A 21667-nucleotide genomic window follows, 5' to 3' on the forward strand; every position below is an offset into this window, starting at 1 on the left:
ATGACGAGACGTGACGAATTTTGTGCACGAAAGTATATGTGTATGATGATTTATGCACATTATAGGCTTTATTGTGAGCTAAAAAGCAGACATTTGTAAACGTGTGCCGTCTATGAGAAGATTTTCGTGTCGACTAAGCACGAGGTGCGGACTATGCACCGGGTGCAGGCTATCTAAGCAAAATCTTTTATTTTTGACCCCAAATTTCCCCCTGCGGACTATACACCGGGTACGGTACTTAAGTATCCTTGATGAAACTTGCATGTGAAAAGATATTGTCAGAACATTGCTTTCATATATACTAGCCGCTTCTTTTCAGAAACCGTGTGTAATGTCCCACTTTGGGAAGTGCTTTTTCCTTAGCATTCTCCTCCCCTCTTTAATGTTCTTAATGCTCTCCCTTTCTCTCCTCGCCCTCCTCTCCCGTGCCCCCTTTCTAGTGCTTGCCCCTTCCCTCCTCACCTGGTGCTGCCTTTGCCTGCACGGCAAACAACTAGTGACACAAAGTATAGCAGTTGTCGCTCCACTGCAGTGAGCAATGACAAGTGTGTTTGACGACGACGACAATGAGTGAGAGAAATATTGTGAAACTTCTGAGCACCATTGTTTTATAGAGATCAAATTGAATGGGATGTATTTAAAGTGATAATAGAAAGTTTTAGAAATTCGCACCAGTGTTGTGTGCGATTTGTTCACTTTAGCTACATGACATTTTTTTTTTTTTTTGCACTGTCTTTTTTGTGCCACGCATCAACAACTCGTACAAGTTTTTACAACTCTATTGCATTTTAGAACACAGCCAGGGGAGGGCGGCTTATGGAGTTTCATTTCCCCCCATGCCTCCCCCCCCCCCTTCCCCGAAATCCAGATGACCTTATAATATACACATGTATTTTGACCCCCTCCCCCTCTCTGCACCCTAAGTCATGGACATAACAGTCACCTCAGCACCACAGCCAGGCAGCCCCGCACCCCCCACCCCCTCCCCACCCCCCCTTCCCGGACAAATATTCCTGGCTACACCACTGCTTTTCGCACGCACCTTCATGAACACCTAACGCCTCAATAATTATGCACAACAGGTATGTTATAGAGAAGTCAAACCCTTGAATCTGCAAAATTCGACTAAAAAAAGTTTAAATCCGCCGCACCAATCCGCAGCCCTGGTGCAGCGAAGCTGGCAGGAAGGTTTTTTTTCTTTTTTTCTGGGGCGGTTGTTGCGGCGCGTTGTGTTCGCAAAACAAACAGGCTACACTTCTTTTCCCTCCCACTGAGCGCTGCAGTGTCGCAACGACCACCAGAACGGTTCATTGCGGTCAAGCGACGTAGTAATTCGTTCAAAATATGTGCCAATGCCAGCCATTTCAGAGCCCCTCCGGGCACAAGCGTTTAATCCACCTCATATGGTAGACACATTCGATCGATTCACTGCTCGCCAGTCAATACTCAACAGTTTTCGCGCGTGACTTGGTCGCCAACCCGTAGACATGCGTCCGAAAAACAGCGGGCAAAAACGCCCCTCGACTCGAGGTCTCACATGACTGGAGGCGCAAGCAGCGTGCCTCCAAGATCCAAGAAACAGAGAGAGGGACGCCTGTGCCGTCCAATGCGCCCGGAGGAACAGCGTGCGAACTAACCTTTCTTTATACACGGACATTTTCGGAAACGGTGACATCCGTCATGACATCCACGGGGGAAACGTGCGGGTAGCTGGACACTCCGAAGGGGAAGCACATACACCGCGGCGACACGCCGCCATTTTCCCGAAACAGCTGGATGATGGTTCGCAATTTCGGAACACCGCAATGAAGTCACCGTTAATTTTAGCTCCTTATTTTTATAATATTTATAATTGAAGTAATTAATATTGTATAACAATATGTGTTTAAATATAAAACTAATTTTAAAAAAAAGAAAAAAAAGATACGTGGCGATGGTCAAGTCCTAAACAATCTTCAGCAGCCGCATAGATCCAATCCAATCCAGTATTGTAAAAATGGCTGACGTACAGCTGAACGTCAACGATGAGGGGGTCTCCCAAAACAACCCCCTAACTCGAAAACTGAACAAGCTACTCGAAGTGCGCCTCGACAACGACCGAGAGACCCTGGAGGCCCTCAAGTCTCTGTCGGAGTTCTTCACAGAAAACAACATCCGCACCCGGCGCAACCTTCGCGGCGACCTGGAAAAGCGGAGCCTGGCTATCAACGAACAGTTCCTGCAGTCGTTCGGGGACGTGAAGGCATCTCTCGATGCCCTGTGCACGGACATGAGCGCCATGAGCACGGCCTGCCAGGGTATGATGGCACGGCTGCAGGCCACCCGCTCCCAGACAGACACGCTCATGAGCCGCAGCGCCGCGCTCCGAGCCCAAGCGCAGAGACTCGACGAGCGGCAGAAGCTCGCCGGCGCCTTCCTGCATGCCTTTCAGCTGACCCCCGACGAGCTGCAGGCGCTGCGGACGGGCAGCCCGGGCGACGACCGCTTTTTCGACGCGCTCTCGAGAGCGGGGCGCATTCACGCCGACTGCAAGCTCCTGTTGCGCACGAGCCAGGCGGCCGCCGGCATACAGCTGATGGAGGCCATGGCAGCGCATCGCGAGACCGCGTACGAGCGACTCTACCGCTGGCTGCAGGCCCAGTGGCGCGCTTCCGGCGCCGACGAAGCAGCGCCGCTGGCCAGGGCGCTGACGTCCCTGCGCGAACGGCCCGTGCTGTGGGGCTACGCGCTGGACGAGCTCGCCAACGCGCGCCGCGCCTGCGTGGTGCGGCGTTTCATCGACGCCCTGGGTCCCATGGAAGCGCGCTCGAGGGACCCCCTGCGCTACGTGGCCGACATGCTGACCTGGGTGCACGAGTGCGCGGTCGGGGAACGCCAACTCTTGGGGCAGCTGCTCGGAGACGCCGCCGGGGACGCCGACGCGCTGCTGGGCCGCATCACGCAGGGCCTCTGCGGGCCGCTGCGGCTGCGCGTAGAGCAGGTGGCCGTGGGGCCCGCGGGGCCGCTGATGCTGCATCGGCTGCGCGAGCTCCTGCGGTTCTACCGAGACCTGTCGCTGGGACCCCTGGCGGCGTGCCTGGCAGACCTGGCAACCCTGGCGGACCGCATGCTGGCCAACAGCCTCACATGCCACTGCGGACAGCTGCTGGACAAGGTAGGGGCGTCGACACACCCTGGCGGTGACAACAAAGATTTCCCATGTGGGGTTTTTTGCACGTAGCGAACCTTGCGCTTATGGTGCCTGGGACGTGTCTCTGACCGGTGCGTTTGCTGCATCCTCATTTGCGGTCCCTCGGTTTCCCCTGGATGACGTCGAACTTGTGTCGAATTGTTGCCTGCCACAATCCAGACGGTGGCACAGCAGCAGAGTTGGATGTGGCAGATGCCTGTTCTGTTGGAAGTCTCTCTCCAGCATGGTAGCCAAGGTGGCAGTCAGCATATCCTACACAAGCTTCATCCTTTTGATCGTTTAAGTCCTCTGCCCTACAGAAGTTTGAGCCAATAAAAAACCTTTGAATTCACGGAGGCTTTGGCAGTCTGGAGTTGGGATGCTGCAAAAACAGCGACACTGACATTTACTCTTTTTTTTTTCGCCGCAGCTTCATGATTAGTTGTCAAGAATGCAACATATGACAGCGTGACATGCTGGCTCCTCTGGCGAATTTTTGGCCACTTCGGAACCACTTTCGATGCAACTCAGAGTAGCCAACCGAGGCAGGCCGCCTTGGTTAACCTCTCTGTTTTCTCCTCCTGCCCTTACCTTCTTCTACACGCCAGTCAAAGATGCATTCCAGGTATAGTAGTAGTGCTGTCATGGTGTCAAGGCTGCCCGGTCTGGAATCTTTGTGTCATGCCATGGGAAGTTTCCTCTAGGGAGACGTTGGAAACACCAGAGGCATGCATTAGAAGTTAACCAACTGGGTCGCTCGAAGAACCTAATGGACGGACCTGGGTTCGGAGAAGCCATTGTGGAGAAAGCCGCTGGATGCATCTACTTTCGATTCATCATACCCGAGAGACCTGTCAAAAAGTTGGACAATTGGAAATGCCATAAATATTTGGGACGTAGGGGTCATAGTATCTCAGAATAATTGAAAGGCCATATGAAAGGCGCCACATTTGAATTATCACAATCTAAAAAAAGATGTATTGTTTCTCATTTCTTTTTTTACTTTATTTGTACTTTGACATGCATGAATGCCACTTGTGGTGCCAAAATTTTTTTGTGTAGAAATTACTGAAGTTTCCAGACCAGTAAGTATTTTTTGCTAAGGACCATGTTACCGATTCATTATCAAACAACACAAAGGGTACAGGGACGAGAGAAGACACGTCTTTTGTCCTTGATTTTTGTGCGCTCTGTTTATGATGAATTTTTAATGCCTTTTGTACCTGTGCAGGGGGAGCTTCCGCCTGGCGACCTAGGTGCGCCCGAGAGCCTCCGGCGCCTGCTGTCCCTTGTGCGGGAGATGCTGTCCTGTGGGGACGGGCGCCTGGCCCCCCTGCCACAGCGCCAGCTGGACGTGCCCGCCCTGCTGCAGCAGGTGGGCTGCCCCTGCAGGCACCTCTCAGAGGGAGCAGGGCACCGTGAGATGCGCCCACTCAAAAGTCAGAGATGATCACGAAAGAATTGAGGTCTGGAGATAATTATGATAGGGTGGGAATTTCGAGATAATGACAAAAGAGGGGATTCAGAAATCATGAAAGAATGAGAATTTAGAGATAATCACTAAAGAATGGAGGTCTAGAGGTAATCACGAAAAAGTGGGAATTTCGAGATGATCATGAAGGAAAAGATTAAGAAACTATCATGAAAGTATGAGGATTTAGAGATAATCATGAAACAGGGAAATTCGAGATAAGCACAAAAGGAAGACTCGGAAATGATCACAAAGAAATGGTGATTTAGAGATAATCACGAAAGAATTGAGGTCTGGGGATAATTACAGAAGAGGGAATTTCGAGATGATCATGAAAGAGAAGATTCAGAAATTATCACAAAAGAATGAGGATTTAGAGATAATCACGAAAGAGGGAATTTAGAGATAAGCACAAAAGGAGGATTTAGAAATGATCACTAAAGAATGGGGATTTGGAGATAATCACGAAATGATGGAGGTCTGGAGATAATCGCAAAAGGGGAATTCAGAAATTATCACAAAAGAGTGGAGATGTGGAGATAATAATGGAGGAATGGTGGTTTGGATATAATCACGAAAGAGTGCGGATTCAGAAACGATCACAGAAGTTAGACATGAGGAAGATACATCGAAAGGGGGACGGACAACGAAGTCTTTGTTGTCCGTCCTCCCTTTCTATGTATCTTCCTCATGTCTAATTACCGTTACCAACACGTTCGTTTTGTTCTTGATCACAGAAGAGTGGGGACTTAGAAAAATCATGAAAGAATGGGGATTTGGAGCTCACAAAATAAGGAAGGTTTGAAGATAATCATTAAGGAATGGAATTCCTTGGTAGCCACAAAATAATTGGGATTTAGAGGTTATCAAAGAAGAGTGGGTGTTCAGAAATGATTGCGAAATAATGAGAATTTGGAGATAATCACTAAAGAATGATAATTTTAAAATAATCACGAGGGAATGGGGATTCAGAGATTGTCACAAAAGAATTGTGATTAGGAGAGTATCACGGAAGATTGGGAATTCAGAAATTATCACGAAAGAATTGGGATTTGGAAATGATCACGAAAGAATGGGGGCTTGGAGATAATCGCGAAAGAAAAATAGATTGGAGGTAATCACTAAAGAGGAAATTTGCAACTGGCAATAAAGAAAATGGGGATTTCAAAGTAATTGCAAAAGAATGGAGGTTTGGAGATAGCCACGAAAAAAAATGGGGATCATGAAAAAATAAAAAAATATAGAAATAATTACAAAAAAAAAATTGGGAAGGGTGCTTGTTCTATTTGAGGGCAGAAGGGGGGATCAAAGCATGGTAGGCCCTCGCTAGGCCCTCGTCTGAGCTGACCCAACGGCATAGGAGATGTACAGTTGTCTGGCAGAACCCCTATTTTTAATAGTCACAGCACTTTTATTAAGCTTTACTGCCTTGCACCAGGTGCTTAAAGAAGCAGCTGAGCATGAGGAGAATTTCTAGGTTAGCTCATTGGGCTTGGATGTTAGCTGGGAGGTGGGTGGCACTTCCCATGTCCTTTGCTTATTGTCTAAAAAGTAGAGGGTAGGCACTTGTTGCAAATTGGGCACATGCTTGGTATCTTACGGTAGTGCAACTTTTGTATTCTCTGTCCTGAAAAGATGGTAGAGTTTATAGGATAAAACTGGAGGTACAGGTTCAAAACCTACGGCGAGACTAGTTTGATGAAAGTGACTCCGGGGTCACTTCAGAGAGTTTTTTTTTTGGAAAATACCGAAAACATGGAACCTTAATTATAACACCAGTAAAAGTGGGGTATATACACAATCATCCTTGTTTGTCTCCTTGGTGGCTTTGACAGAAAGTGTGCTAGCCTACAGGTCCCCAGTCAGCTGCCTTATTGAAATCCTGGCCAAGGTGCCCATACGAGTGTCCCAGAGTGGGCTGTTTTTTTTTGGGGGGTGCAAATGTTGTTGCTGCAGTGTGATTGAGTCAACTGCTTCCGTGGGTGGCAGGGGATTGGTTCCCCGAGCACACCACGAAAGGTTAGATAGATGGGTTCATGCTCTGCGGAAGCATGCAACATCTTTTTCGGATGCTCCTACATCATATGCGTCGTATTCCCTGTCCATGAATCTAATACTGGGTGGTTGTGATGAGAAATTTTGTGACCTTGCCGAGGTACGAATTTGACCAGGTTTGACTCTCCCTGATTTTCGATGCAAAGTTTGATTAAAGTTCGACTGTTATGCGCATGCACGGAAATTGAAGACACACTCATGCTGCCTAGCAGAGGAGCAGTGAAGCATTTATCATGTACATTTTTTCTCAATAACAAAAAAAAAATAAATAGATCATTAAGAGCTTACATGTTTGGTTTTTTGCATATTGTGTTAACTTTGGTCATTATGTTATTTTAAATTGAAGAGAAAATATTGTGTAAATGATTGGTTTGCTAATGTGCGGAAGTCGGGCAGCAGTGTTGAAGGATCGAACTTCATTGAATTTTGCCAAAAGTCGCTTAACTATTAGAACCTTGAGGGGGCGATGCAACGATTTTTGTGCTTTGCGCAAATACCGCTTAGAACAAATCCCCACCGTTAATCACCTATGAAACACGTTTGTTTTTCACCACACGCAATTGAAGTCGCAAAATGAAATGAAATGAAAGAAAAACGAGCATCGTTCACCCCGCTCCCAACTCACAGCCAGAACAGGCGGCCACATGATCTGCAGCCGATTATATGCCGCCAATGTTGATCGTAGCCATTCCCTCAGGTTGGCGAAGCGCAGGACATGCGCTGGAGTTCCAGACATAGTTATGGTTTGGCTAGGCTATTGTTATTGCGGCGATTGAACGCGGGCCACTACACAAATGCTTGTCGATCTATTGATTATCACGAGCCCAGACCGAGTGCTGACACCATGCTCAGGTTCATTCTATGAGCCACATTAATATATCATCACTGGGGGGTACTGCGACCCCCCTGCTATGTCTTCAAGTTTTGCGAAGGAGAGATTAAAAGAAAACACTCGCTTCTGTCCTAGCAATTACACAGCAACAAAGGAATTTCTAGGTCACTGGCGTTGTAGGCGAGTATACTTGGGTTCCACGAGTGCCAGTAAGCTTGTGTAAAATTTAAAACATTCCAAGCGAACATCGTTGCACAGCCCCTTTAAGGTTTTAAAACAGTTTGCAACATTCCTATACTTTGTTTCACCGTAACTCAGCACTGGGCAAATGCTACAAGCCCTTTTAGCCAATCAGAGTGATGCAGGTGAAGCACATTATTTCCCTTGCCTAATATACAGGGGCGAGAGAGTAACCCAAGCAGCTGGAGAAAAGGGTAAGAAAGAAGCTCCCTTCTTATCTGGACCCTCTTTTGTGCGTCCCAGCTGTCACTCTTCCAATAAAATTAGCTGTTGGGCTAGTTGACTTTGCAATCAAAATGTAAAAGCGCAAAGGACGAGTATGAGATGTAGAACAAGACAGGAGATGCGCTTACTATCAACTGACATTTCAATATATTAGTAGTGAAAGACAAGGAAGAAGCGAGGGACATGTTAATTTTTAAAAAGACAGATGGAGATAATAATAATTTCAAAGAAGGCGTGAAAGCAGAAGCTAGTTTTCGAAACAACGCAAGTTAGATAGAAAATTAATGTTTCATGAAACTCTTAAAGAGATTCAAGAAAAATTCTTTATGAAAAGAAGTAGAGGTGCTTCACTTCTTTGTCAGCTAGCCCTATACATGGCCTGGACGTGACGTCATTCAAAGAGCACTCCGATGACCACCAGAGAAGAGGGGAAGAAGGAGCTTTCCTCTTATCGGGATCCTCTTTGGTGCCTGCCGGATTTGTACAGACGTCGCTATTCTCCTACCAGAAGATTATAGAAGATTAACCCGTCGCGCAAAATTCTTACAAAAGCAACTTTCCTCTCCTCCTCTTACATGGTTATCAAAAGTATGCAATGTGGCGTCAGTGCTAGCTATGTATAGATGGTGCTCTAAAGCATGTATCCCCTTTAGCTTTGATGATGATAACTAACAATGATTACAAGGATGACAACTAACGGACAATAAGAAAGAAGAGTTGACAAGAATCGCTGGCCTGCTGTTATACCGCTCATCCACAGAATATCTGACAACTTGAAAAAAGTAGCAAACAAGTTTGACATCACAGTAGTACTCTCTGCGCCAGAAAAGCTGAAAAGGCTTTGCCCTAAAATTAACTTTCAGAAAAAATCAACTGACCAATCTGCGGTGCGACGTACAAACAAATATGTCAACTGCAGCGTTGGAGTTGTATATGAGACACCATTTACCTGTGAGATCAGAGCTAAAGCGGATAACTGCATTGGTGCACTGTCTATAAAGCTGTCTGACAAAGAAGTGAACTTCCTCAACTTCTTTTCATGAAGAATTTTTCTTTAAATTTTTTTTAAGAGTTCGTGAAACGTTTGTGTTATATTTAATTTATGTAATTAAGTCAGGGGTTCTCAAACGTTTTGGTCTCACGGAACCCCAGGAAGCCTCAAAAACTGCCGCGAAACCCCCCCTCTATATTTGCCGATTGAGAAGCAACAGATGCACAATTGTCGGCAATTTTGCTTGTGTTGCTTCCCATATGTCCCCACCATATCAATCGCAATGTCAGTACAAAGTGAGATGAAGGCGCTTTGCATGGTCCTGCTGTGCAGCCTGCGGCGGGGGAGGGGCAGGGGGGATTGGGGGGAGGGGGGGGGTGGCAATTTGGGTGTTTGCGGAACCCATGAGACCAGCTCGTGGAACCCCTGTGTTCCCCGGAACCCAGTTTGAGGACCCCTGTGTTAAGTTATTATTAGCTCCTTCTGTTGTTTTTTTAATTACATATCTCTGACTTCTTCCTTGTCTTTCACTGCTGGTACATTAAAATGTCAGTTGATATTAAGCGCATGTCCTGTCTCATTCTACGTCTTGTCCTTGTTTTTTGCGCTTTAAGATTTTTATTATGTCACTTTTCTTCTTCTAGAAGATTAGCCCATCACTCACCATTTGTACAAAAGCAACTTTCCTCTCTCCCCCAGCCATGGCCTTGACAGCACTGCACATGGCTGGTGAGGTATATCATAGTTGCGTCTCTCTTTCTCCAACATGCCAATTGGCTCACCAGGGCAGTGATTTTTGCCATTTGCCAAGTAACGGCGAGACAGAGTATAGTAGTGTTGACGGTTGAGTAATTAGCGTGTCACAGCACGCGCTCTCGGAGTGTGGTAACGGCATCCCGCAACGTCTCGCAATCTGCAGGTCCTGGAACCGGCCCTGGAGGCGTGCCAGCTGTCGGCGTCACGGCTGTCTGCGGCGGATGGCGCCACCTACCTGGCCAACTGCGCCCAACTGGCCCACAGCACCCTGGCACCCTTTGAGTGCACCGAGCCCTGGCTGGAGAGGCTGGAGGCCCTGGCACAGCACCAGCTCGGCCTCCTCTCCCAGGAACAGCAGGCTGCCCTGCTCTCCCAGGTGGGTCCACAGGGAATCCGGGCCTCCCCGGTCGTCCTCGGAGTTCAAACGTTTCTCGCTGGTGTTACGATGCCTAGAACACGTCTTTAACCGGTGCTTTTGCCGCTTCTTAAAAGAGTGGTCTCATCACTCTTTTAAGTGATGAGACCCGACAACGTCTTAAAAGTGTAAAGCCGTTGCCGGCCACGGTCATGGCGGTCTCACAGCAGTGGTGGTAGATGCGGCGGATGCCCGTTCTACTGGAAGCCGCTCTCCGCTTGACGGTGCACGGAAGCTTCGGCAGCTAGAAGTTGGGATGCAGTGACGACGGCGATGCTCGCATTGGCTTTTGCTTTTCTCCAGAGCTTCTACACCCAACTGCTAGGATCGCGACGTCCGACAGCGTGACACTCGAGCTTTTGTGACGTCATTGGTTACCACTTTAGGATCACTTTCGATGCTTGGGCGCAATAGGACGCTAACAGCATCAGCCGAAGACGCGTTTGCTTTAGGCATGGACTACTAGTATGACACACACTTCTATTGCTAAGTGAAGTAAACTTAACATTGGCTGTAACACATTTAACTTGCTGATATCAGTTTAGCCCCTTGGCAACTAATGACGTGTGTCATTAATGCCATCCTGTATAGACCAGAAATCTCAAACACGAGCCTGGCTCGTGTTTTGGTTTCAAAGTTTGTTTTGTATGCTCTCCGGCAGATGGCAGTGTTGCCTGTATTGCTCTGCCCCTTTCAGGTTTTTTTCGGGTTCTTCCAAATTTTCACCAAAAGAGGGCTCCGTCGTCCCAGGAAAAAATAATTTGACGTCTGCAAGCGAGGGGAGAAGCGACGTGGTCTCAATGCAAAGGTTTGTTTTAGTAAGCCGCAGAGGCCCAATTTAGTCATTATAGAGCACGGTGTATGCGTTTCTGCATGCACCTTGCTGACAGCAGTGCTACCACACTATGTGATTACAGTTGAACTTCAGTCTAACGTACCCCAAACTAACAAAATTCGCAATTTAACAATATTTTTTTCGTCTCTCTATCTTGCTTCCATTGAAGACAATTTATTTAATCTCTCGATTTAGCAAAGTACTTTTGGGCCAGTTTCGATTTAATAAAGTCTTTGGAAATCGCGCATACACATATCGGAAGCCTCCGCTAGAAAAAAAATCTTTAACAGAGACAAACTTTATTGTCGAAAACTAAGCATAGAAATGTGTGCTCATTTTCTTTTTCAGAAAATAAAAAAAAGTACAGACCGGTGGTGGTGGGGGTGTTGATGATGATGATGAGTACCCTCATTGGGCTGTGCGGCTGAAGTTTCGCCGCGCATACACAGCTCTACTCCTCCCCCTGGCAAGGCGCGCCGATACTTGTTAGAAGCACGAGGAGCAGACGACGTGGGAGGCTGGTGTGCTTGTCATGCTGGCCTCGCGCTATGTAAAGTAATGTAACGAATGCAAAAGGTATCCAAATGCCACAGCATCGTATACGCCTCGCAAGTGGGCTCATTTCGTCTTCTGTGCATGAGAAAGAAAGTAGCAGTGACGTCAGAACGCCGAGTTCTGATTGGCTGATCGCGACCCCCTATCTCAGCGTCGTCTGCTCCTTTGCAACGTCGTCTGCTCGCAACATCGTCTGCGTCTGTCTTCCCTTTCCTGCGACTTTCGGGTCTTTACGAGCGAACTCGACTTCGCCTTTCAGAGAGGGCAGACGAAATAACTCGAGCGGTACGTTGTTTTTGTCTAACAACTAGCAGACGTGCATCAAGGAGGGAAGTCAAAGGACTCACTGGTGAGGTGTCCCGAGGCGCCGAGGTTTGTTTGCTAAGAACCGAGAGTGAGCGTGTTAGTGTCCGCAAGTTCCCACCCAAATACTTTTTCCCTACTTTCGTGTGCGGCGAAACCCCTCATTCTTTATCGGCGTCGGCGGGTTGGCGCAGTTAACGTCGTCTGCTTTACGTCTGCTAGTCAAAGCGATGGCTGCTTTACCTTTCCTGCGTCTGTCGGAGATTCACCGCTTTTTCACCGGCGAGAGTCACCGTTGCCTCGGGAAACAAGGAGATAACAAGAGGAAGAAATTGACCCCTTAATCTGAAACTGAGGTCAGTGATCAAAGTATAATACGGGAAGGGTTCACAAGGGTCGCGCGGGCATATTCCTTTCAGTGTACCAGCCGGTCGTGGGCAGACGATCGCCGAGTCGCGGAGTGCCTGCTAGGCCTAACTGCCGTGCTCGCTTGGTCGCGTTCGGTGGAATCGTGGCCATCGGAGCTTTTCCCGGGTGTTTGTGAATCCAGCGTTCTTGTTCGTCGTGGTCTGTTTCAAGTTCTTTTTACTTTTTTCTTGCTGCTTGAAGTCGGGACGCGTGAGAAGCGCACATAGAAAAATAAACGTCCGTGGGTCGTCGCAACCGCGACGCTGTCGGCCATGCTGATTTGATTGTAAGATGTGCGTAAGACAGCTTCGGAGCTGCTGTCGTAGGATTTCGTCGTAACCTACGCAAAACTTATGAAAATTTCGTTTTGTGAATAAGAATTTGTTCTTAAGTTATGTCTTAAGCACATTTTTGGTGTAAGATCGTTTCGTGAATCTGGCCTCTGCACTTCCGAAAGTCGCAGGAAAGGTAAGACAGACGCAGACTACGTTGCGAGCAGACAACGTTGCAAAGGAGCAGACGACGCTCAGATAGGGGGTCGCGATCAGCCAATCAGGGCTTGGCGTTCTGACGTCGCCGCTACCCCCTGCGCAAGAAGCAGACGAACTTGCCCTCCGCATTAAACAGAAAGGTATCTGTCTCGCGAAAAGTTTTGTTTGGTTCCTGGGAGGTGATTCAAGAAAAATCGCCAGAAGCATGAATCGCCAGCTGTGCGGAAGACAGGTTTAATCATTGTTTTTTTATCTTGTTGCGTGATTCAGTAATGCAGCTACACTTGCTTGTCACATTAATGGGGACTTCTCGTAGGTCACACGCGAAAGCATGCAGGAGTTTTGCGTTGCTTGGGGGCGGACTGAGTGGCGCCCGTGGGGCCCGCAATCCGACACTGACGTTCTGCGATACGTCTCTAATGTAATAGTTACGATGGTTCCCCATTGCTGTCGACGAATGAAACCCGAATATGCAGTTACCATTTTTTTTAAACAACTTTAAATTTGAGAATTAAGCTCACCTTGCTTACCCGCCAATTTTGTTCGATGTTAACAAGAGAAAGCAGGTAAGCAGCAAAAGACTTCAGGAAAAATTAGGCAGATAATCGTAGCCCCTATTGCGTGCTGACTTGAATGCATAATTGAAAAGAAATTGATGGCTGTATTCTAGTTTTTTTATATATTATTAAAATGATGTAGTTAGCCCACAAGAGGTATAATCACTTCCTAAGCGCCTCTCATTATTAGACACTAGAACATCCCTGTGTCGACCAATTGGAGCATGTTGGCAATGTTAGATGACCCTGATGTAATAGCTAGGATGGTTCCCGTGTGTGTCGACGAAATAAACAGGGATTTTGCAGTTACTATTTTTTAGACAGTTCTAATTTTCTGAACCCAGCTCACTTTGCTTACCTGCCAATTTTCTATTTTGATGCATTAGTGGAGACTGGGTCAATGAAACTAGAAACATCAACCGTGGAAGAGACAGAAAAAGGTTTCTCTCTTGCACGGTTGATATTTTTAGTTTTTCCGACCCACTCTCGGGCAATTCATCCGAATTGTTAATGCACACCCCAGCTCGCCCGCGCTCTCACAGTAATGTCTACCAATTTCGTTCCCCAATGCTTACAGGAGAAGGCTAGTAAGCAGTGCAAGACATGAGGGCAAATGAGGCAGATAATCATGCCCGTATTGCACACTGACTTGAGCGCATAGTTGAAAAGAGATTTACAGTGACGGCTGTACTGTAGTTCTTTTTTTATATTGTTAAAAGGATGTAGTTAACCTACAACAGGCATAATTACTTTCCAAGGAACTCTAAAACATCAAAACCTAGTACATTCCTCGGTCAAACAATAACAGTGTGTTGTCAATGTTAGATGTTTAACTTGAAAGCACCATAAAGAGGACGAGGACAGGACACGTCAAAAAGGCCAGTAACTAAATATTCAGGACTGAAATTTAAAGTTAAATAATCTTTTCTTGCAGAGTGAGAGAAGAAATTTTGACGATCCTTTCCTGGCGCAAAGACTCAAGATATATCAAATTTAATTGTACCTAAAGAGCAAACAAAACAAATTGTGACGCATATATTTTTTATTAGTTGTGAACCGCAACAGTGTTCGAAATTATCCCCTGAGGTCACATAAAAAAATAAGTTAAAAAAAGGCGACGCTTTACGACACAAATCCAAGTCGATTGGAGATCTCGCTCTTCACTGATAAAATTGAAAGTGGGTTATTGACGCCCATACATGAATTACGATTCTACCGCTTTGACGGCAGCGACAGATGCGCGCAAACACAACAAGGTTGGGTGTTTTTTGGGTTTTTTTTTATTTGCTCAAAATAAAAGTGGCGGCCTTATTGACATACTGTTTCGGTTTTTTATTAGAACTTGACCCAGCCAGGGCCAGGTTCAAAGGTGGACCGCATGCGCAGTATAAAAAATGCTGACGTTGACGAGCAATTTTAAAAGTGATATGACAGGTCCTTGGGGTATATCAGGTGCTTGTTTAGGGTGACCTCGAATTACGCTCAAAAACTGTGAAACCATGGAGTTGGTCGAAAATGAGCGATCACTAGGGAGCTGATGGACCACCGTTCCCATGATTCCTTGAGTGCAGGCCAGGGCGCTTGGGAATACTGCAAATGTTCCATTGGTGACTGCTTTCGTTATGTAACTATTTTAAACCACCAGGTCCCTATCAGTTATTGTATTTCTTGTTTCTCGGTATTCTGTTTAATTCTCCACTTTTCTTTAATTCCTCAGCATCCTGAGAATAAAATTAATCAATTTTTACTAAATTTTTTTTAAAGTACTTTATAGGATAATTTAAGATGGCCTATCATGGCACTCTGCCTCAATCAGCTCTGAATCTAGTCCAGTATCTTCAAAAGAACTGGTGCCACTATCAGAAAACTGGATTTGAGGATTCCTAGGGTGAAACAATGAGTGCCATTGGAAAAGGGGGGAAAAGCTTCTTTGAATGAACTTGGGTGCAAAAGATAAGGCATAGTGGGTACAGAATGAAGGTTGGGCAATCTCAATCCAGGTCACTGCAGCTCAGTGGAGTCAACAGGATCTGGCTTCTTTTCTGGAGAGAGTTGCCCATACTCGCTTGATCATGTGCTCGCATACCGTAACATCCCGAGTCATCGCCCACCCCCCTGCCGCCTGAAATTCACAAAAAAGTGTTGAGAGCCATGTCTCAGTGGGTAAGCACAAAAAGTAAAAAAAAAAAAAGTGGAAAAAATTGCAAAGTTTTTTTTGCGTATCTAGCAGTCTTGGGTAGTAACGCGTTACTGTAATTTCGTTACTTTTTTGGTAACTTGTAACTGTAATGAGTTACTTTTTAAAAATGTAATTTGTAACTGTAGTTCTGTGACTTTTTTCTGAGGTAACGATGAAAGTAACGACGTTACTTTTGTCGTTACTTTCCAGTGTTTTATGAATAATATATCACTGAACGAGGTGCAATTTAGTCATTCCTTGCACTTTCCAAATCGTCCATTTCGACATTTCGAGTGTCAAGTTGGCCTTGCACAAAGTTGTGAATACATTCTTTTTTCTCGCGAGTCACGACCCGAATATAGCCACGTGTAAATTTTATGAAAAATTCTAGTTATCTTTTCGCAGGTGCTTGTACTTTGTGACTGAACACTTACATCTTAGTGTCTTGAAGTATTATCTATGTTGTAGTTTTTCTTTTTTCTGTGCAAACGCTTTTTAATCGGGTGAATCAACCGTGAAACAACAATACACGTGGAGGGCACTGCGCATATGCGCAGTGCCCTCCAGAGTAGTGGCGCAAATCAAAATACGGAACATATGTTTCGTATTTTGATTTGCGCCACTACTCTGGTGTGGAAACTTTCAAACACTAACTTCGAGAAGTAACTGCTGCTAAGTTACAATATGAAGTAAAAAGCGTGCTTTTTAATTTTATGCAATAAAACGTTGTGAGGGGCGTTTTCTAGTTTTTCCTAATATTTTTTTGTTATAGAAAAGTAACTGCAAAGTAACGTCGTTACTTTTTAAAATTAACTGTAACTGTAACGAGTTACTCTTTTGTTGCGGTAACTGTAACGGTAACTTTGCTACTTTTTTCTAAAAGTAACTGTAACGAATTACTTTTTAAAAGTAGCTTACCCAAGACTGGTATCTAGCGCTGCTGCCCAAGAGACACATTACACTAAAAACTCGACTTAGTTTCATTGTTTTATAGAAAAAATGCTTACGAAAGAACGTTATACTATTGTGAAGTCCGTTGCTTGCATACGCGTAGGGTGACCACCTTTCTGCAACCGAAATGCGGGACTGCGGGGCGGTGGGAGCTTGAGGGGGGGGGGGGGGGGGGTAGACGAAATTTATTAACACGCACACCACGAACCGAGGCTAGGAAACAAAGTATAAAACAGAAAGTATAAAACCTTCTAATTGTTTTGCAGGTTCAGCAATTCAGTTCAAATATTTTTACTCCCAGTGACATACTTTTTTTATGCCAAATGTGTTACTAAATCTGTCGAAATTGAAAACATAAAAATCAACTGAAGCAAAGCTCAATGCATCAGATGGAAATAAGAAACCGTAAATCTTCTTCTGGTTATTGTTTTTTGTCAACGCTTACTTTTATCAACATGGTGCTGCACTCTAAAAAAAGCCCATGTGTCTAGTTTCCCGCACAACACTGGGAGAGCCAATCACCGCGAGCTAAGGAGGCAGTTCAGCGAATGACGACGCCGAGACATATGTTTAGGCCGAAAAACGCAGTATGAGTTTTGACATTAAGCAATGCAAAACTTCACGCTTGCATTGCATAATGTCACAACTCAGACTGCGTTTTTTTTTTTTTGTTTTTTTTTTTTGTCTAAACATATGTTTTAACATCGTCATTCGCTGAGCTGCCTCCGTAACTCGCGGTTGTGCGTGAAAGTAGACGCACGGGCTTTTTTTAGGGTGTACACAAATTTTTAACAGTATGTTCTTTTTCGACCCTTGTGAGTTGCAGGCTTTTTCCCTTGTGTAGCTGTCTTCACGAAAAAAAAAAAAATATCCACGCAAACCTTTTGTTGTGACACAGCGATATGAAAATAATTACAGTATCTTATAATTAAAATTTTGGCGAGCAATTTTTTTTTATAATATTTTGCCACGAAGGGGAGAGGCGCAACGGAGCAAGCGCGTCGGTTCTACTGCAAGAACGGCGGTCGCTTCCCGCAATACTTGGACAGAAAATGGCGTACCCATGCGATTCACACGATTACCAGCGACCTCCGCGCTTCCCCGTTGTTCGGCAGCACCATGAGTGGCAGCGTGAATATTACGACAGTATGATATGCGGGACATTTTGAAGATTTGAAAAGTTCTTGCGGGGCACGAGCCCTCAATGCGGGACAGTCCCGCGAGTCGCGGGATGGGTGGTCACCCTACATACGCGCCAGGAGCACCGCCGCTCTACATACAGCGCGAACATTTGTTCCGTGAAAGCACGTCACCACTATGTTCTCCTAGTTAGTAAAAAAAAGGAAAGTTTACAAGAAAATAGAAAAACCAACCACGCGCAAGGAGCAAACAAGCGAGCGAGCGGACCGAAGAAGCGACGAAGAGCGACGCTCGGAAATCGGAAAAACTGGGGCGATGGCGTTGGCGAATACTTTGGCGTCGGGCCAAGTCAGGCGCCTTGTCAATCGCAAACTCTGGCGCAACTTTCTTGTTTGGTGCGGACATGCGTGCGTCCGTGCACTGCGTGCTATCAATGGGGGTTTGGGACGCTCTGCAAACGTCTGTGTAGGGCGTTCCAGCCCGCTGGCTTTTGAAACAGGGAGTTTTAGTAGACCGTGTTTCCCCCTCCGCTAGCCCTCCCCTACGAAGAAACTGCCACTGCGCCTGCGCGCCGATGGCCTTGGCTGTAGAGTTCCGGGTAGCGGAGGGGCTTAGCGGAGCGGGAAGCACGGTCTACTAAAACTCGCGGTCGCGACGTGCAGGGAGAAGGGGCGGGTTCGTGGCGACCTTCGGCGGAGACAGGCTGACTCTACACTCCGCGGCTACATTCCATGATCTGGAGCGTTTGCTTATCTCGCGATCCTTGACTGGGTTACTGCTTGTGTTATCTTTCCGTTGTTTTTTGTTGTTTTTTGCCGGGTCGATTTTTTTTTTTTTAAGCAACACAAACTTTTCTTTTCTCCCGGATACACTATCTTCGCGGTCACCCGCGGAGGAAATGTGTAAACAAAGAGAAGCGTCTTTTTCACCTTCGTTTTACTTTATCACGGACGTTTTCCGTTCTCTAAAGTTCGTGACTGCGTCATTCGGGTAGGATGAGTGTTTGCGGATTGCGGAGTCCGCATTGGGGTATTAGAAGGGGTGGGCGATGACTCAGTGGTTTTTTTTTTTGTTTTTTTAATCGACATTGGCTCGAAAAACGGGGTGGGCGATGACTCGGGCAATTGCGGTATATTCTTGCCTAATACCTCCTTAACCAGCAATTTTTGAAAATGGTGGATTAAGGTACAAACCGAGAAGATCGGGCAATTTTGGCAGTGATTCCTGATCCGATAAGATGGCCCGCTGTGATGGAAAGGTTTGAGATGTTAAAGGACATTGGGAAAACAAACGACAGGACCTAGGCGATCAACAATTTGTATTAAACAAAAGAAAAAAAGTTTAATTATGAAAAATAAGAAATAAACTAGAAATTGGAATATTTACAATAGTTGGTCAGGTTACCTTCAGTTTGGGTCCGTCCGAGGATTCAAGGCTATGGGGTGTCGTCGTCATTTTGGTGAGGTTGTATCGGGGTCAAGTGATGACAAAGGTGCACCGTGTTGGGGCGTCGGCGTGTGGGCGTTCTTGGTTTCCTATCAGTCCTGAACCAAAAAGAGGTTCCGTAGCGTGCCAACGTCTGGACTCCGGGAAGCACTCTTCCCAGAACTTAGATGAGTTTGTATACAGCCCGTAACCTGGCAGCCCAGTCCTGGTTTATGCCGTGCTGCTCAAGAGCCCAGTCCCGGTTGCCGGCCGCCGGCCATTTCGTGCAGACACCGTTCCCCGAACACTCCTTCCAGTGCACTTCTTCGTCCTTCTCCCTTCTTCCTCTAATAATGTTACGGTGCCTGGAACGTGTCTCTGACTAGTGTGTTTAGCGTCCTAGTCCCCTCGTACTTCAAAAGTTGTCCCGAAGCAGCAATAGCCGATTTCACGAGAACACGTGTGTCATGCTGTCGGATGTCACGACCCTGACAGTTGGACGAAGAAGTTCTGTAAAAGAGCGAAAGAGAACACGAGTGTTGCTGCCGTCGGGGCATCCCAACTCTCGGCTACCCAACCTTCTGTGGACTATCAAGCCGAAGAATGACCTAGCGCCGAACAGGCGTCTACCCTATACAGCGTCACTGTAGGGAAACCACCAAGCTTACCGGCCGGCGACAAGACGGCACTTCAGTGACGTCATCGGGCGCAAATTGAGAGACCGCATCTTTGGACGTGGTAAACACACCGTTCGGAGATACGTGCACCATAACAATATTCGCATCATCATGGCTGCGCAAGATAACCGAGCCGCGTTTTGGCCCCACTTTCTGTCGCGCGATGCCCGACCTTTCTTGCATTATCTGCTCGCAGCTTGGGCTGAGCACGCCCGTGCGGCTGCTCGGCCAGGGCCCCCTGGCCACGCTGCCCGGCTGCGACGTGCTGGCCCTCCGCACTGCGGGGTCCCGCCTGGCACGCCTCCTGGAGGACGGCTTTCCCTTGCCGCTGGGGCAGCTGCTAGCGAGCGCCGGCCACCGGCGCATCCTGAGGGCAACCACCCTCGCAGCACTGTGCGACGTGTACGCGCAGCTCCACGCGGCGGTGCACGACCCGGCCAACGGATACCCGGACCCTTCGCTGCTGCTGCCGGTCCCGCCCGAGGAGATTCGGGCCAAGCTGCTGCCCGTGCAGCCTTCGGAGACACCAATAAAGGCTGTGGAGTCACCTTGACATTCGTGTTGGAGGGCAATTTGTCATTCGGCCATTCGTTGGCTGGTAATAGAATATTTGGAGCGTCGGTTCGAATAGCGCTATTCGATTCAAGCCTAGAATTGGTGTGGTTTAGGAGAGGGCTCTCTTCAGATAACGGCTGCCGAGTCACCTTGATGTTGGTGTTGAGGAGAAGCTTGCTATTTGGGCGTTTGTTGGCTGGGATTCGAATATTTGGATCGTAGGTTCGCATGGCACTATGTTTGATTCAAGCCTATGATTGGTGGGGTTAAGGAGAGGATTAACTTGAGATAACGGTGGCCGAGTCACCCTGATGTTGATGTTGATGAGAAGCTTGTGGTTGTGTGTTCGTTGGCTAGTGTGAGAATATTTGAATCGTAGGTTCGAATAGCACTGTGTTCGATTCAAGCCTATGATTGGTGGGGTTCAGGAGAGGGTTACCTTCTGGGGGGTAATGGCTGCTGAGTCACTCGGATGTTGGCGTTGATGAGAAGCTTGTCGTTTGGGCACGCATTGGCTGGTTTGGAATACTTGGGACGTAGGATCGAGACGCACTGTGCTCGTTTCAGTCCTACAAGTGGTAGGGTTTAGACAAGAGTCTCGAATGCTGCCGAGTCATCTTGAAATTAGTGTTGGAGAGGAGCTTGTCATTTAGGCATCTACTGGAATTGACCTTTTTCAGAGATCGCATGGCGCATGCGCCGACTCGGAGAGAGGAGAGGAAAGGGAAAGGCGCCATTTTTGGTGGCTCTCTCGCCCGCTCGGTCGCTCAGACAGTGCTGGTTATGCTTGACTCTTTCGGTGTTCTCGCGGCTTGGCTTCATAGTCGTCATGCCTCACCACCGCGCAGCAGAAGGTTGCACAAATAGAAGCAAACATTGTTAAAATTCCAAGTTTTATAAAGTTCTTGTAGCCTTTGCGGGTGGTGCACGAAAGCACCCGATGTCAAAACGCCCCGCCGTTTTTGCCCTGCTTTCAAAAGCCTATGACGAGAGTCCCCCGTGTCAAGTGGCTGGAACATCAATGTGACGGCGGGACATTCTGCTTTTAACTAAAATACAGTAAATGTGAACAAGATGGTATACCTGAAATAGGGGTAGGAAAAGGAAAACGTAAACGGACACAAAAAAAGGACAGGCAACGTCTCCTGAGACGTTGCCCGTTTTTCCTTTGCGTTTTCCTTTTCCTAACTCAGTCTCAAGTTTCATAATTGAAAATGAACGTGTTGCTGATTAGATACGAATACATGACAGGATAAAACATCAAGGACGGGGACGGATACAGGACCTTTTGAAAGAGGTACTCTTTCCGTCCCTGTCCTCGATGTTCCATCAAGCTTTCATGTATTCAACTTACACCAGGTCGCCTGCACTCTGACCATTTTTTATTAATATTAAACGTGCAAGCGAGGTTGTGTGACGTAATCATGCCATACCCGG

General features: G+C 46.9%; 2 protein-coding genes across 2 annotated transcripts in view; one reads left to right on the forward strand and one right to left on the reverse strand.

Annotated features, from left to right (window-relative positions):
• The window catches only part of LOC8034525 (TBC1 domain family member 13), a 46700-nt gene extending 44826 nt beyond the window's left edge, over window positions 1-1874 (reverse strand). Inside the window, exon 1 of the mRNA XM_029980447.4 lies at window positions 1638-1874. Coding sequence (XP_029836307.3) covers window positions 1638-1675 — 38 coding nt within the window. The 5' untranslated portion in view covers window positions 1676-1874. The remainder of the gene's footprint in view (window positions 1-1637) is intronic.
• Window positions 1875-1949: 75 nt separating this feature from the next.
• On the forward strand, window positions 1950-20244 carry LOC8034523 (conserved oligomeric Golgi complex subunit 6). The gene is made up of 4 exons (XM_002409691.5): window positions 1950-3154; window positions 4401-4544; window positions 9903-10115; window positions 19872-20244. Exons 1-4 carry the CDS (start codon window positions 1997-1999, stop codon window positions 20226-20228), a joined length of 1872 nt encoding a protein of 623 aa, XP_002409735.3. The 5' UTR covers window positions 1950-1996; the 3' UTR covers window positions 20229-20244.
• Window positions 20245-21667: the final 1423 nt, after the last annotated feature.

Source organism: Ixodes scapularis, unplaced genomic scaffold (genome assembly GCF_016920785.2).
Source record: "Ixodes scapularis isolate PalLabHiFi unplaced genomic scaffold, ASM1692078v2 PGA_scaffold3__209_contigs__length_174095766, whole genome shotgun sequence".
Lineage (NCBI taxonomy): Eukaryota > Metazoa > Arthropoda > Arachnida > Ixodida > Ixodidae > Ixodes > Ixodes scapularis.

What these genes read in the sequence shown, in the direction of transcription:
- LOC8034523 (XM_002409691.5), top strand. Translation starts at nt 1,997, where the DNA reads ATGGCTGACGTACAGCTGAACGTCAACGATGAGGGGGTCTCCCAAAAC. An exon ending in TGCCCGCCCTGCTGCAGCAG is followed by an intron (nt 4,545 to 9,902) that starts GTGGGCTGCCCC and finishes CGCAATCTGCAG; the next exon opens with GTCCTGGAACCGGCCCTGGA. An exon ending in AGGCTGCCCTGCTCTCCCAG is followed by an intron (nt 10,116 to 19,871) that starts GTGGGTCCACAG and finishes ATCTGCTCGCAG; the next exon opens with CTTGGGCTGAGCACGCCCGT.